Consider the following 17257-nt stretch of genomic DNA (forward strand, 5'->3'; position numbering starts at 1 on the left):
AAACAAAAGTAAAACTAACAATATTTTTCTAAAGGAAAAACATGGTTTTCAATATCTGTTACTTTGTGAAACAAATATATCCCATCAAACTGGAAATAAAGGATATATTAAACACAATTAATAAAATTGAGAATGGAAATGGGGAATGTGTCAAAGAGACAACAACCCGACCATAGAACAGACAACAGCAGAAGGTCACCAACAGGTCTTCAATGCAGCGAGAAATTCCCGCACCCGGAGGCGTCCTTCAGCTGGCCCCTAAACAAATATATATACTAGTTCAGTGATAATGAACGCCATACTAAACTCCAAATTGTACACAAGAAACTAAAATTAAAAATAATACAAGACTTACAAAGGCTAGAGGCTCCTGACTTGGGACAGGCGCAAAAATGCGGCGGGGTTAAACATGTTTATGAGATCTCAACCCTCCCCCTATACCTTTAGCCTCTTAAGTCTACATCAAATCTTGAAATACATATATCTTGACAATGAGGGTCAATCGAGAACAAAACTTTACGACAGAAAGGAATGATTTCAGCTTTCCGATTGGAAACTTTCCTTTCCTATGTAGCAATATTTCAGCAGCGCTTGCATATGGAGTATATATCTCCATGTTGCTGACACAATATTTCAGCGATTGCATTTCTTATCCAGCTTTCCTTGATAGGGGTTACTGACTATAAGTGAGCTATTGTACAAAGGGTTCCAAGTGGTCAAGTGGAAGGCATCCCCTCGAAAAGTTTTATGGACACACCACAAGTAAGTTGATCGGTATGGGATATCTTTGTTACAGATGACCACGCATATGTTCCAATATGTTGTACTAACCATAATCCCGTCCTCTTTTCCTCGATTGAATATGATATCACCAAAATGAGACTCATCACCAAATTTGAACTAACCTTGAGCAACACGACGGATGCCACCATTGGAGCACGATCTGCGTATCCTTCCGAAGCATCTGAGAACACCCCTTATTTTTGGCGATGTTCGCGTTACTTAGTGTTTAGTTTTACACGTTTTTTCTATACGTCGACTTTCGTTTTTGCTAGGTATTGTCATTTATCTCGACTTAGGAGTTTTGAATGTCCCCCTGGTATCTTCCGCCTCTTATTTTTTTAGTTTTAGTTATTTTTTTTCAGCAAAAAAGTATCTGCACCAAAAGCTGAAAAAAATTTATGACTGTCTCTATACTCAATTAAAACATTTCTTTTCTGGATTTACCTCCACCAGGAACGTTCAACCTAAAAAATCTGAAAAGTCAACGATGAACAAATAAGTAGAAACGTTAGGAGCTACATGTCCTAAAAGGGACCATAAAAGATAGCCAAATTCATATATGGTCCGTTTTGGGGATAATTTCCTAATTTATTAACAGCGAATTTAAGATAAGTATGGTATAAATCAGGTCAGGTGCGAGTTACTGATATTTGGCTGACGAACTCTGGGACTAACAAACAGTCCACCTGCTTACTGTAAACCAACATATTTTCAGTAATACCTTTTTTCGCGTTAAGCCCTTTCTAGACCCCTTCGCAGCAATTTAATTTCGCGGTTTTCAAATTTACTTGATGTATTTTTAAAAATCGGAGAAGATTCTAGTTTAACACATACGAGACTATTTAAATTTTTTACTCGCGAAAGTGGCGAAAAATAAATCGCTTGTGAAAATAAGTTGGTTAACAGTATTCGATATTTTATCTGCCGATAGTTATTGATTGTAAATTTAAAAGAAAAATTGATTAAAGCTTTATTATTTAAAAGAAATAACAAGACCGAAACAGGGGGTTTGTAGAACGTCACAATTGGAATACACCCATAGAAGAATAGGTACAAATATGATTCTGTGTAAGTCTACTTGGGACACGCCATCCACGTATAGACAACATTGTAGGTAATCGAGTTGGCCCAGGAAGTAATTTTCAATACGAATCCATGTCTGGACAGATGGTGTACAGTCGTACGTATCCTCACATTCTTTTTCCTGTAGGTATCCAATGAGGTCATTCCAACCACTAAAGCCGGTGTCCTGTAGAAAGGTCCATGAAAAGGTATGTACTGAACTCGACTTTTATTTCGTTTACCTGAATACCCAAGCTGTGCAGTTCCAGATTTACCTACAAGCAGTAAAAGAAAATGCTAAACATTTATCAAAGTGAAAAATAATTTTAGAGCCTCCTCATGGGGTTTTTGATCATGTGATTACTTGGCCGTTTTCATAGTAATTATTTGATTACCAGGGTAAATATTTCATGATTATTTGATTATTAGATAATCTAGGACTGTATTTTTTATTATTTGATTATCTTCTTTAAAAAAAATAATTAATGAGTATGTGATTATATTGGCAAAAAATTGATTATGTGATTATGTGATTACTTGGACACCCCCATGAGGGACCTCATTTTACGGCGGACTATTTTAAATTGGTAATCAATTGCAAATCAACTAAATTTGATTGATTTCAGTCAACGCTACAGTCGCTACTGTTGCAGCTGGTGCAGTTATATTGTAACAGCTGAAGACATTTCAAGAAATATATTAGTGACCTCAAACAGGGATTTAACAGCATTCATTTAATACTATTAGTAACGGGCCATCTTCATTGTTGGTATGGTCAGAGTATGTAAATTTCGAAATATTGTTTTTTTGTTTCACTAAAAAGACCAAAATCAGATTAAATATAGCTTGGAACTTAAAATAAACTCATCATAGATACAATTAGACAGTTTATGAGATTATTTTGGTAATGAGAAATGAATATTTATAATATACCATAAGCAGTTTTGTTGGATAATTGGTACATTTCATTAGTCAATGAAGATGTAATTTTTCTCATACAAAATAAGGTCCGCCTTCATCACCGTTAACAAAATGATATAAAACTGAAAAGGATGATACCAAATCATTCATATATTTTAAAAACATGGAACCTCCTCAAGTATTTGCAGAGTATTTCGAATACTAAGATTAGGACATGGAATAGAAGTATGCAAATGTATCGTCATGTAAGACGAGAAATATAGTCATGCCAGATGGGAGTAATATAACCTTCAAAGTTTATTGAGTATTTCCAGTATAAAATTAAAAAATATTTCAGTATTAACTATACAGAGGACATGTGAAGCATGCAATGTTTTTCAAGTGAAAAATTGCAAGCATCAACTTTTTAAAAGATGTACGAATATACATCCGGTTTGTTGACCTTTATAAATTCGTTATATCAATATTGTCTGTTTTGAACCATCAGTATCCAATATATAATGGTAGATTAACAGACTAAAGAATGTCGACTACGGGTCGGGGATATGCTTCAAATCGAGTGGAAATCTGCCTTAACACGCTACTTGTGAAAGACTTTCCTGCGATTACATGTAAGCTCGTGAAAAGAATATGTAATTCACCATCCTGAAATTGTGCGTTTCTGGCGAATAAATTCCTAAGAATCGTAAAATAATGTCAAATACGCGGAAAAGACCATACTAATTAAGATTGTACTCGATTTTAACAGATTTACATATATTTTATGTATCAGTGTTATATGCCATCGACACAAAAACTTTTCAAAACAAAAGTACAGTTATTTATAAAAGCCAGACAAGGGATGATATATGGTAGAAAATAACCAGTTATCACAATTTTGGAATGTCATATGAACACAAATAAAAATCAGTCATTTTTTGGAATATATTTCTGTTAATAGAATATAGAAACCACACAGTTGCATTGCGAATGGAAATAACTGTGGCAACTACAGCATAATACATATTAAATGTAAAAAGAACTGTCTCATCAGACCAGACAGATTCGATATTTTTCATTTCTACCATGAATTTAACTGTAAAGTGTAGACAAATTGAAAGCTTTGATACTACTGCAAAATTGTAATTGAATATTTTGTAGTAGATCTTTATAACTTTTCAGAATCAACATCTGACTTACATCATTGGTTGAATATAAGTCATCAAAATATTTTCCCAGAATGTTTAAAATGACTGACCTGTCTATAAACTGCAATTTTAGTTGTATTATTTTTCACTGTGAAGGTGCACAATACAACACATCACTTGTATTTCCAAATATACTTTCTCAATCTTTTTTTATGCCTTAATATCTTATTCAAACGACACAAGCACACACCATCCACATAAATACTATGTTCATATGCCGGATAGCAGAAAGAGGATAATTCAGTTTTGATACCTATAAAATATTTTCATGATTTTGTAAAGTTTTCTTGGTGAAAAATTCTTTATTTTATTTTTTTTTCGTTTTCAGATAACGTTTATGATGCCGCAATATAATTATGCGTAATTGATCATAATTATGCAATAAATGGACCGGTTGATTTCAATCAATAAACAGAAGAAATTATTAATACAAATACTAACTAACGTATACTTTAAATGCAAACAAACGTAACAGATGAATACTCACAACGGTTACCATGGTGATGGCCATATCGTTGGACTGAAATAAATTTAAAAATCTAATTTTAATGCACATATTATGCTACTATATTTAAGCATTCAATTAAATTGGATGAAGGAAAACAAAAAATAATTTATAGTCACACACACACACACACACACACGCACGCACATATAATCCAATATAACCATGACCATCATTTATACGTGAACATAAATTGAGAGTAAGCGACCTTTGAAATAGTATCGTCTATGACAAATAAAACAGTGTATGTTAAACAGAGTGTCTGAGTTCAATTGAAAATAAACTAACCTTTTGTCTTCAACATGGCTACTTCTGATTTCAGGGCCTCAAACTCAATTTCCATTTTACTTTTTGACTTCAACTTGGCTACTTCTGATTTTGGAGCCTCAACCTCTTTCTTAATTTCATTGAATGAGGAGGAAGAGGATTCAAACTCTAACTGGCTGGCGCCAACTGCAGACAAAATGCATACAGTTATACATATTAAGACGAGCTTCATTCTGTCAAGCTTCCTAGCCTCACTTACGAAAACTAAACACCTTATACATGTTATACATACTTTTATAAACGTTAACCGGAAAATGTTTTTTTTTCTTACAAGTGACTTCGACAAACTGGTAACGTATATGTATAAATGATCAATATTATATAAAATAAGGCTTCAGGTTTAAACTGGTAGTGGTAGTTTAAACATTACACATACAATATACCCAGAGGACAGACAAATACACAAGAATGGGCAAACAAACAAATAAACTGCCCCCACGCCTTAGCACAACTTGTTTTAAAATGTCATAATCCGATTACAGATGGTGTAGGATTATATTATGTGCATTCTTTCCTGCGATGAGATTTGATGTGTTTTTGGTTGTCTGCTATTAGTTCAAATGTTCAATAGACCTCAATTATATCAGATTTTTATAGAAGATCTGTCAATCTATTTGCCGAGGTGATGTGTTATTCATCCGTTTCTATTTTACAGAGTTACATCCCTTGTCAAGAGCAGTTAAGTGAGCTTTCCCTGGAAGACATATATTAAGATAAAAGGATTAAAAAGTAAAATGTATCTTTATAATATAAAAGTATGATTGCCAATGAGACTAATCTCCACAAGAGACCAAATGACACAGAAATTATCTACTATAGGTCACCGTATGGCCTTCAACAATGGGTAAAACCCATACCGCATAGTCAGCTATACAAGGCCCACAAATGACAAATGTAAAACAATTCAAGAAAACTAACAGCCTGATTTATGTACAAAATAATTAACGAAAAACAAATATGATATACAGCAACATTATATCGGATATTACCTGAGGAAATGCATTATGACATTACAAAACCTAATGTAAAAAAAACATCTGTAGTTCAGCATTAATTTTGGTTTACAGTTTTTTTTCAAATTTGTAACACTTATGAAGAAAACCATAAGATATAAGAAAGGCGAAAGATACCAAAGTGGCACTCAAACCCATAAGTTGAAAATAAACTGTGATTTAAAAAAATAATAATATAATAATTACAATTATTACAATAAAGAAAATACATTATATACGTATATTCATTAATTGGTATGCATTTAATTCCTTTTATCTTTGGATTATTACACTTATATATATAAGTCCTGGCTTTAATGGAGATTTGTTTTGAGAAGAATTTCATTATGTTATACTAAAAGTGACATATCTATTTGAGAGTACATATTCAAAGGTAGTTAACACTTGTAATTAATACCTGTTTTTTTAAAGATCTAAGCAATATATTTTTGTTTTGAATATTCAGAAATGAGAAACTCTAGAGAAGAGGGAATATCAGACGTCTGATTCGTCACATTTCATACACAAGATATGTGATACAGTATTGTACGCATAGTAAGGTAAGTTGTTTGCTTTTGCATTTGTACTTTCACGAGCAACTTAACGGGTGCCACATGCAAAGCAGGATATAATTAGCCTTCTGGAGCACTAGAAATCAACCCCGGTGTTGTCTAGGGATCCTGATACTCTGTCCTTAGTTTTCGTTGTAGGATTTTGTTGAATTATGTTTTATGGTCTATTTGCTGGCAAAATTTCTCACATTAATGTACATTTTCTTGGAGTCCATTTTTGAGGATTGAAAAATTTGATGATAACCTACATTCTTTGTATTTTCCGTGAGATTCATGTATCACTAAAGTTCCATATTATACCATTTCTTTTATCCTAGAGGGTTTCACATAGAAAATTTAAAGTAAGACAGTAGTTGTTTGTTTTTATGGACAACAGTCGATTGCAAAAAAGTTTTACATATGTTTTACTCGAAAAGAGTCCGTTTACGTGTAGGTGGATGTTCTACTATGAAAACAATATATATATATAAGTTAATCTAATTTGAATCAAATCATGGTCGTAAAGTAAGTAACAGTTGTACCAGTTTAGATTACAAACTCTCCACCCTCAACTGACCTGACAAAGTCTGGATTTGTTCCAGTAATTTACACTTTATATATATAAATTAGAGAATTTTGTTCCAGTAATGTACACTTTATATATATAAATTAGAGCGATTGTTTTCATCTTGCATTGGGTTGTCTTTGGCATAACCTTGTTCACATTTATCAGCAAATTAAACGAGAGTCAAACCATTATCACGCACACATATAGGTTGCACTTTGAAAATACAGCTGTTTCTCAAACCACGCCTCTTTTGGGGAGATATAGAATATTCATAGATAATTAATTTTGTTTACATACCGGTTCCCAGTTACGATCTCTAGGTTTCATCTCATAGAGACATAACTTGGGAATGTTACCAGTAAATATACATATGCATATTGTCTATATAGAAATCTATGGTAATCCCACAGTCAAGGTAGGGGGTCTCATTGGGGGGTTCTGATCCCGCATCCCGCTTACTGTTTTATCAGATTCCCGTATCCCGCTTACACTATGTACGTAAGCAATTCTCATTTTTTTTGTAATTTCCCGTATCCCGCTAGACATCATTTCCCGTTTTCACGGCACAATAATTTGACTTTCACGTGTCACGCTTACAAAAAATCGGCAATCCCGCGTCACGCTTAGACCCCAATGAGACCCACAAGGTAGGGATAGTTAAGAAATTTAGTGTTAGTTTAAACTCTTAGAAGTTCGGGGCATATAAACGTTGAAAATATGCCGCACAGCCCTATATTTTGACCTTTGCAAAAAAATTGTAGTGCATATGAACTTTCCATTCTAGGATATGATTTTTTTCAAAACTTCATAGTAAAAGTGGTACAGTTTTAGCTGTAAAAGGAGTTCCTATGGGAAATTGCATTGTCAATATTTACAGAAATGCAACCTATAGATTTTGTCTAAATTATTATTCTTTAAGATCATATTGTCTACGGCCTCATACACGGAAAAACGATATGGTTTTATCAGCTTTTTGTCGTTTGTATCATGTTTTTGAAAGTTCAAATAGCTTGGCCTCTAGCATCACTGAAGAGATATTAGTTGTCGAAATGCCCATCTGGTGCAGTGAAATTGATATCATTAATGTTAGTTTTTTTTGAAACAGCGCGATTTAAAAAAAAACGATTACAAATTCATCAATTGATTCAAGATCAACATAAATAGATTGTACTAGAAGACGCCCTAGACATCATAATCGCGAGTATATAAATTAGATTATAGTGTTTCATTTCAAATTCACATGTTAACTACTCATTGCCAAAGAATGCATTGCGCGACTCTTTAAATTCATGTCAATTAGCCTACATGTTTCTATAATAAGTCTGTAGCTAATATCCAGCAAATCTCTCATACAAGATACTTTAATAACGTTACAATATAAAGTTTTATCATCAGTCAGAAGAATTGATAAAAAGATAGTTGTCCTAATTGGAATCAAATCATTGTCGTAAAGTAAATAACAGTTGTACCAGTTTAGATTACAAACTATCCACCCTCAACTGACCTGACAAAGTCTGGATTTGTTCCAGTAATTTACACTTGTTGTTAACGTATATTATCGGATATGTTTTTATAAAGTATCCGTTAAATGTATCCTTTGTTTTGAGTACAGGAAAACAATTACAAGTTTGATTTAATAACGCAAAATGTACGATGTTAAATCGCTGGTATGTTGTTAAAGTTGGAGTCATCCTTTTGAAAGATCTATGGACGTCAAATCAAACGTATATGAAAACTCAGTGCTTTTATGTTTTTTGGCCTGCCCCTGATAAGCCAACTTACAATCCTACAAAACACCATCATCATACAATGAATATTCTCCTTCCTAATTGAAAATAATTTGAGAACCATCAAAGTTTTATGTTGAGGTAAATGCTTAAGCTTTTGATCCACATGTATATTTAGGTTACATGCCATAATAAACAAGAAATGGTAAATTAATTTCAATAAAAAAGGAGAAACGTTATTTTTCTCCTCATACTATATAATGAATATCTTTTAAAGATGAAAAAAAAATGAATCATTCAAATAATAAGAAAAATTAACCTAGATATTCTGAAAATATTTTGTGTAAAATAACAAAGACAGAATAAAAAATAATAATAGATAAATAAACGCGAACAAATCTTAAAAAAAACATAACTTTTTTTTTTAATTCATTTCCATGAGTCGTTTTCTTTTACTTTTCTTTAAATTTTTAGATCATTTTTTTTGGTCAAATCGAAAAAAACCCGATATTTTTTAGGAGTAGAAAACAGATAAGTTGTAAATTTCAAAAACATAAATAATTATTTTCAAACAATGAATATCATAAATGAACTTTTACTTAATTTGAATTTTTATATTTTTTACTTTGTTATCTATATCAATTAAAAACAACTTCTTAATTAATAAAACATTTTTCTTTTTTGGACACTTGCATATTATCTTCATCAGTCAATGCATTTCACGACACCTTTCGAAGTAACCTACACGTTTTTTGTATGTTACAGGTACTACTTAAATATCTACACTATCACTATGACTTTGGACAGATATCTATATAAGTGTACCCAGCTATGACACTTCTCACTACATTACATTTGAAGTCTTACTGGGAAAGTTCAGTTATCCCCACATTTTTTGTGTAGATGGCATGCAGTTGGAAACATGTGAATTTCATCGTTCTCATCCTTAAACGAAAATAGAGTCACCTCTCTGGTTAAATTTCCAATGTTGAGGACGGTGATTTTTTACCCCAGGAATAGATAACCTTAGCTTAAACTTTTAGGAATTTTGGGTCCTCAATGTTCTTCAATTTCGTAATTTATTTAGCCTTTTTAACTTTTTTGATTCGAGCGTCACTGGTGAGTCTTTTGTAGTCGAAAAGCGCAACTGGCGTATAGCGCATACAATCCCCTGGTATCTATGATGAGTTTATTGACCAGTCACAACGTTTTGCAGTTTTACCATAAAAACGATCGAAGACCAACAATATATACTACTAAACGAAAGAACCTATATTGTGTGCAGCTGATTTACGGCTTTGAGCGTTCCTGACGAAGGTGAATACAGAAAAGCGATTTGGACACATAAAATTTATAAAGTGTTAATTTTTTCTCGATCTACCAGGTTGAATTAGTCAGTATGAATTGGTATCCTGAAGCTAGTTTGTTCAACCCGTCATCAGTTCTTGATTTATTTCAATAATTCCGTTTCCAGAATAAGCACATGGTCAGTTAAGATATGACTACAAATCAACAACATATTAAAACATAAACGCACCACAACGTACCGAAATGAAACACGATTGGTTCATGACTTCAGAAAGGCTCAAACATGCGGCGGGATTAAACATGGTTTTGAGATCTAAATCCCCCTTTACATATAGCCAATGTAGAATAAACAAACACACAGCAAAACGCACAATAAAATTCAATTAAAAAGAAGTAAGAGTTCGATGGGAGAATAGGTAACAGAAAAAACTAAGCAAAAATGACAATGATAAACATAAACTAACACAGAACTACTAGCAGTTACTGACATGCCAACTCCAGACTTGAATTAAACAGATTGAAAGATTATGTAGTCTATAAATTTGCGTTTCTTATTGACGTATAGTTCATTAGATATAATAGTATCTCGGTAAGAATTGAAGTTTCTATAATCAATTTTCGATATTAAATTGCAGTTCCCCCATGCTACAATTGCATGCAAAATAAAACTGTTAAAGACGACATAAAATACGAGAGGGACAATGAAAGATCTCAAGTCGAAGAAAAGCTGACCACACCATGGTAAAGAACGAGAAATGACGAACAATCAACAATCACAAAATACTATATAAAAAGCTAAAGACTGAACAACACAAACCCCACCAAACATCGGGTTGCTATGAGGTGTCTGGAGGGCTAAGCAGACCCTTGTTCTTCATGTGGACTCGTCGTGTTGCTCCTTGCTGATGCAAATTCAATGATACGTCTAATTCGTAATGTTAAAATCGAAGAAAAGAGGACGAGATTAAGCATAATGCAATTGGAACATATCTGTGGTCATCTGTGACTAAGATAATCCACAACGGTCAACCAAGTCAATATGGCGTCCGAAGAACTTTCGGAAGGATGACATTGATTTTAACTACATACATGTACTAGTATTAAAAAATCGTACATTTTGCGTTACATGATTTGTAATTGTTTTCCTGTTAACAAAACAACAGGATGCATTAAATGGAGACTTTATGATAAAGCATCCGATTCGCTATGGAAAAAAAAAAAAAAAATAAAAAATAAAAGTGTGGGACAAATCCAAACATTTGAAGGTCACCACAGAATGGAAAATTTGTAATCTGAACAAGTATTTGCAACACAGATTTATTTAAGTAAAATATTTCGGTTAATAGACATGGATTTAAAGCGTCAAACAAAGCATTTTTACTGAAAGTTGTTAAAAAAAGTGACATTTCCTGTATAAATATCTTTTATGCCAGATATGCATACAAACGATTTTGTTATTGTGATAGTTTCTAACATTTGTAAAATTTGAAAAAGAAAAGTTTACGACAAGACACACATTCGGGAGATTTGAAAATACATTTGTTTGATATTATAATGGTAGAACAGAAATCTTACAATTGGAAGTAACAACACGACGGGTGCCACATGTGGAGCAGGATCTGCTTACCCTTCCGTAGCACCTGAGATCACCCCCAGTTTTTGGTGGGGTTCGTGTTGTTCAGTCTTCAGTTTTCTATGTTGTTTTTTGTGTACTATTGTTTGTCTGTTTGTCTGTTTCTTTTTTAGCCATGGCGTTGTCAGTTTATTTTCGAATTATTGGTTTGAATGTCCCTCTTGTATTTTCGCCTCTCTTTTACAAATTACTTTTTATGTAACGTAGTAGGTTCTTGTCATAAATTATTTCCTAGTCAAATTATACAATTGTGTAAAACGAGAAAATAAAAGTATGGGCGACCAAAAAACAAAAACAACCGTAAGTCGAAAAAAGCAGACGAAACCATTTTCAAAAGGGAAAGGCAATAGACAAACAAATCCATAAGATACTACAATTAAAAAAACAAAGATTGAGCCACTTGAACCACGCCATCCAAGGTTAATTGTATCATAATATTGTGTTGACACTGATGAGCCACTTGAACTACGCCATCCACGGTTAATTGTATCATAATATTGTATTGACACTGATGAGCAACATGTACCACGCCATCCACGGTTAATTGTATCATAATATTGTATTGACACTGATGAGCAACATGAACCACGCCATCCACGGTTATTTGTATCACAATATTGTTTTGACACTGATGAGCAACTTGAACTACGCCATCCACGGTTAATTGTATCATAATATTGTATTGACACTGCTGAGCAACATGTACGACGCCATCCACTGTTAATTGTATCATAATATTGTACTGACACTAAACGTATGCTATTTTTCTATGTATTCTTAAGATTTTTTTTGGAATAATACGTTTGAGTAAACTTTATGTAATATAAGTAAGGATGGTCTTTATGCACCTATGGTGTCATACATTTAGGACAAATATAAGATCCTCTTCGACGGGTGTTACTAGTGAATCACGAACTTCTGACAACCCATAACTTTAAATTGGGGTTGATGGTAAACAATCTTTAATTTTCACTTTATTGTCTTGTAAACTGCTTTTTGTCATTTTATTCTTGGACATTGTGTTGTCTATTGTTTTGTCAACTTGGTATTTGTTTTGTCAACATGGTATTTTCTCCCTCTTTTTCAATGATCTATGACTTATATATATCATAAGACCCTACAAATTCTGGTATAGAAGCTCATGTTTCACTGGTAAAATCTTACAATAAATAATACAAAAAAAAATCATACAAATTAAACAAGTTTATTTCTTGATGCAATACATCAGATAAGATTGTGGTTTTATTCAAACAATTTACAGTGACATTACGAACTCATATTAATAGTGAATTCGTAATACAAGCACATTGATGATATCACTAGAAAAAATAGCTAACCCCAATAGAAAATATTGTATCTAAAATCATCTAGGTCCACTGAAGAATCACATAATATCTTTGATTAAAAATCAAGAGATAAATGATTATTCTATAGCAATTCATATTAAAAAAAAATAACCTTTATTGATTGCATGTTTGAGGGTCTGAATGGGGTTTACAGATTTATTTTTATAAAACTAGTGAAATATGGGTCAAATATAAGAACAGAGAAAAACGAGTCAACAAACAATAAAGCATAGAGAAAAATGGACTGCTTAAATATAAAGAAATAATTAAAAAAAAAAATTAAGAATAGTGAAAAATAGCTTTACAATTTAAAGACGATAGAATAACGACCCCCTCAAATGATAAACCCCAACCCAGATCCTCATGTTTTAAACAAATCATCTTGACCATGCTGACCTGTAGAAAAAAATCTTGTTTCCAAAGTCTAATATTCATTGTCTAACAGTAAGCATCGCTCACTGCTATCAGAAACCAGATTACCAAAATCAATCTTGGATTATTATGGACAGGAGATAATATGCAGTGGATATAGGACCTATATATCTAAGTAAGAATGGCTGATGAATGAAAAGGAAACCGCAAATGTTATATTTTTTACCAATAAAAATGTAACTGAAGATGCTATATTTTTTACCAATAAAAATGTAACCAAAGATGCTATATTCTTTACCAAAAAAAATCACATTTTCTGTTCATAAATTCGTACAAAATTGAAAAAGCATAAAAGCCATGTCATGCATGAGTTGTTTATAGAAACTCATCAAGGATACCATCTTATAATTTAATATGGAGGACCTTAAAGTCAGGTCGGGATAGGTCGGGATAGGTTTGATTCATTTGATATTGTTTTAGAAAAGAAATGTTCAATATTTATACTTCCAGACAGTAGAGAAAAAGCCGAAAAGATTGTTTCCAAATCAAAAAATAGTTAACAAAATGAGGTCAAAAATTCAATCCATTACATGGTTTACAAATGATAGTAAAATCGTGTTTCATTTCATTGACTTCCTATAAGTTGATATGTTGTTATACCAGGAAGAAGTCTCGACAATGTACAATGTCCGATGATATCAGATATGTTAATAGTTGTTACGGTTAAGCCTACGTAGAAAACACTAAAACATTATTTAGATCATGTCATATGCTTGTCTTTGAAACTATTACTCGAAGACTTGTAACTAAAAAAAAATTATTGACGCAAAAAATGACAGGGTTGTTCTTCGTGCAAGAAACAGTTGACTGTTTACATTTGAAGGTGTATGGTACCTTTGCGTTCGAAATGAAATTATAAAAGTTGGATTTATGCAATCTATACTTTACATCTATTTTATATATGTTATTCAATCGTATAATATCTTCAATTTCAACAAATTTGGCAAATTGTAATTAATAATATCCAGATATGCCACAAATATCACAATATGAAATTATTAATGTATTACATTTGTAAACAGTAAAAGTATCGATAACAGTTACAGTTCCATCCTTTTATATGCATTAGTTTTAAAAAATAAGCACAAAAGATAATGAATCTAAAAAATTAAAATTAAAATTTTGACTCTCATGTGGAAATAAATACAACAAAAGTCACCCATTTATAAATTTAATATTTTAAAGAGACAATAAATTCATAAATATGACACAAAAAAATTCATCCTCCCAAAAAATTTAGGATTAAAAACTTAGTGATTTGCGCAAAGGCATTTCTTGTAATTTTCAAGAAAAATTTAACAATAACACGTACATTTTCATCCTTGTCCTTCGTTTTGCTTTTCTAAAATATAAATTGATTGGAAATGTATTGAGCGCGTTTCCTATTAATGGATATCAATTTTCAAATGCCCATTTTACGACTGTGTTGTGTCGAGTTATCCGAAAAACTTCTAAAATTACGGGCGCCTGTGTGACGTCATCAGTAAGTGCAGTGAGTGTGTATTCCTACGATAGTTAAGGCTTGTACAAGAAAACATATACTTATATTGTAAACTTAGGAAAAACCGTAATCGATATTCTCTACATCACAAAACGTGCCTAGGACTTTTATTCTTAAATTTTTATTAAGGGATAGCTGTAAGCCCCATCTTGATTTCTGAGATCTACATGGTAACAAGCGTCAGATTGATTTCAAACATACAAATGCCGATGCATATATGGTAGTATTTGTCAAATATCACAGGTTTACTGATAACTGGTGTGGGATTTTTTCGAGAAAAAAAATAACATAAAAGGCATACATTTAAGTTTGGGTACCCAAAACTTACGTAAAGACCTGTATATATATATCATAACACCAACTTCTCCAAATCTGATAGAAAAAAAAATGCCTTTATGTCAGAGATGTCGCATTCTGCACTAGACTCTTAGATATTAGTGGTTAACATACTGAAGATATATGAGGAACTTATACTGAATTAGGTCATTTGGCTTAAAAAAAGAATTTAGTATTGTTATCACTTTCGATATTGGCCACTAGACAAGTTAAACATTGAAAAAAAAGAAAACAAGAAATCTTAGATCCGAATACTAGCATCTGAGTCAGCGAATGGACGTTATTTATGAATCTGATGAAAATAGCGGGTAATTTAACATTTTGACGTTAGAGTTGTCCCCCTTTTGTCACGCAAATCTAACAAATGATATCATATGTGTTAAGTGGTTCGTCCGGAGGTTAACAAATAACAAAAAAAAATCAAAAAAAAATCTAAATATGCAATTATTTATTCAACAAGCATATAAAAAATGTGTAAATCTGTTTTAAAACTGTACAGAACATAAGTTTATCAAACATAGTTTTCATAGAGGCGTACTTTAAATGGCAAACACTGTCTTTATCCTTTATCTATATAATTTACTTTTGTCATTTCAGTTTTAAAAGAAAGGAAATCTTGTTTACTGTAATAAATATATTTCTACAATTATGTGTGCTATAATTTATCTGATTAGTTTAATAAACCACACGAATTTCCTGTCATATCCATTCGAAACATTGCTAAACTTTTTTTGCAATTGGAATTTTTCATCTAATCATTAGAGAAACAGATTCTTCCACTTAACCCTGTTAAATACAACATGTATCTACTCTCGATAGTTTAATTTTCAAATTTGTTTAAATGCTCAGTAAAAAATGCATCATCAAGTTTGAAAATTTAACTATTTCGAGAAGATAAATATCGTAACCAACGGGTAGTGCGATAGAATCTAAATAAAGACATTAATTTGTACAATATATAGCATGTTTATAATTTATATTTCATGATAGGGAATACACAGTAATAGAAATGATTTAATAACAAATATCTTTTTATAACATCTTTACTGAGGAGAATTACCATATTTGGCATTATCAAGGGAACATATCTCACAGTAATTCTTCTTTGAAGAAAGAGCCATTATCAGAGACGAATTGGTTTTAATTGATAAATCATTACCTCCTGGTGAGTAATAAACTCTCACAAAACAAACTGTCAATCAAAATGTATCTACACAATAAAATTTAAATAAAATCAACAGTTTTCTAACAATCTAATAAACAACATACTCAACATAACAAATTCTGATTTGCAAATCTCGTTGATCTGACATGAACAAATAACGGTTCTCTCCCTTTGATAATTAAAAACGTGTGCACATGGTAACATTGAAATACAATATATCATTTAATGTGTACAATGTAAAAGATGATTGAAATATCGATTCAATATCATTATAAATAAAGCGTTGCTTGGACCCTGCAAAGGGAGATCTGAATATCTATCTAATGCTTTCATGAAACTAAAACCCAAATCAACTCTGATTTCTCACCTTGTTTAAAATAAATGTCCAGTGGTCATTATATCAACTTCGAACACCAGCGTCCCTTTTCATTGTATAGTAGTAGAAGCAGATTACCCTTATCGTTAATATTTCTGTAAAATATTATTAAACGATATATTCTTATATAATTGAGGTATACATGTTCGGCGTTTTATTTGAGTATTGTATACCAGTTTTGAGTATTTAACTTTCAGGTTTGAAAGTCTTCATTGAGCCATACACTTGAATTTGAATCATCTGCACTAGACCTTATATACACAACTTTGACAGAGCAATGTATAATATTATATATGATTTAGACACTGTATCACAGTAGCACCTTGATACTAGGAAATATATCTATAGATGTCAAATTTTGAGAAAATTCATTAAATAAAAACTAAATAAATACTTAAAACAAGATGATGTTTGTTATATTTGACGCTACGAAATCAAACTCGCATTACCTTCTGCTTGAAAAAAAATCTAAATTGAAATATTAAAAGATATCGTAAGGAACTTTGAATCACTGGTATACAAATCCATACTATACAT

General features: G+C 31.9%; 1 protein-coding gene across 1 annotated transcript; it reads right to left on the reverse strand.

Moving 5' to 3' along the window:
• Positions 1-1740: 1740 nt before the first annotated feature.
• On the reverse strand, positions 1741-5025 carry LOC127723275 (uncharacterized). Its single transcript, XM_052229843.1, has 3 exons — positions 4747-5025; positions 4441-4473; positions 1741-2120 (listed from the first exon to the last, which is right to left on the reverse strand). The coding sequence occupies exons 1-3, from the start codon at positions 4955-4957 to the stop codon at positions 1858-1860; spliced, it is 507 nt and encodes a 168-aa protein (XP_052085803.1). The 5' UTR covers positions 4958-5025; the 3' UTR covers positions 1741-1857.
• Between the last annotated feature and the right edge of the window lie 12232 nt (positions 5026-17257).

The sequence above is a fragment of the Mytilus californianus genome, unplaced genomic scaffold (genome assembly GCF_021869535.1).
Source record: "Mytilus californianus isolate M0D057914Y unplaced genomic scaffold, xbMytCali1.0.p SCAF_13, whole genome shotgun sequence".
Classification (NCBI taxonomy): domain Eukaryota; kingdom Metazoa; phylum Mollusca; class Bivalvia; order Mytilida; family Mytilidae; genus Mytilus; species Mytilus californianus.

What these genes read in the sequence shown, in the direction of transcription:
- LOC127723275 (XM_052229843.1), bottom strand. Translation starts at nt 4,957, where the DNA reads ATGAAGCTCGTCTTAATATGTATAACTGTATGCATTTTGTCTGCAGTT. An exon ending in AGCCATGTTGAAGACAAAAG is followed by an intron (nt 4,474 to 4,746) that starts GTTAGTTTATTT and finishes AATTTATTTCAG; the next exon opens with TCCAACGATATGGCCATCAC. An exon ending in CCATCACCATGGTAACCGTT is followed by an intron (nt 2,121 to 4,440) that starts GTGAGTATTCAT and finishes TACTGCTTGTAG; the next exon opens with GTAAATCTGGAACTGCACAG.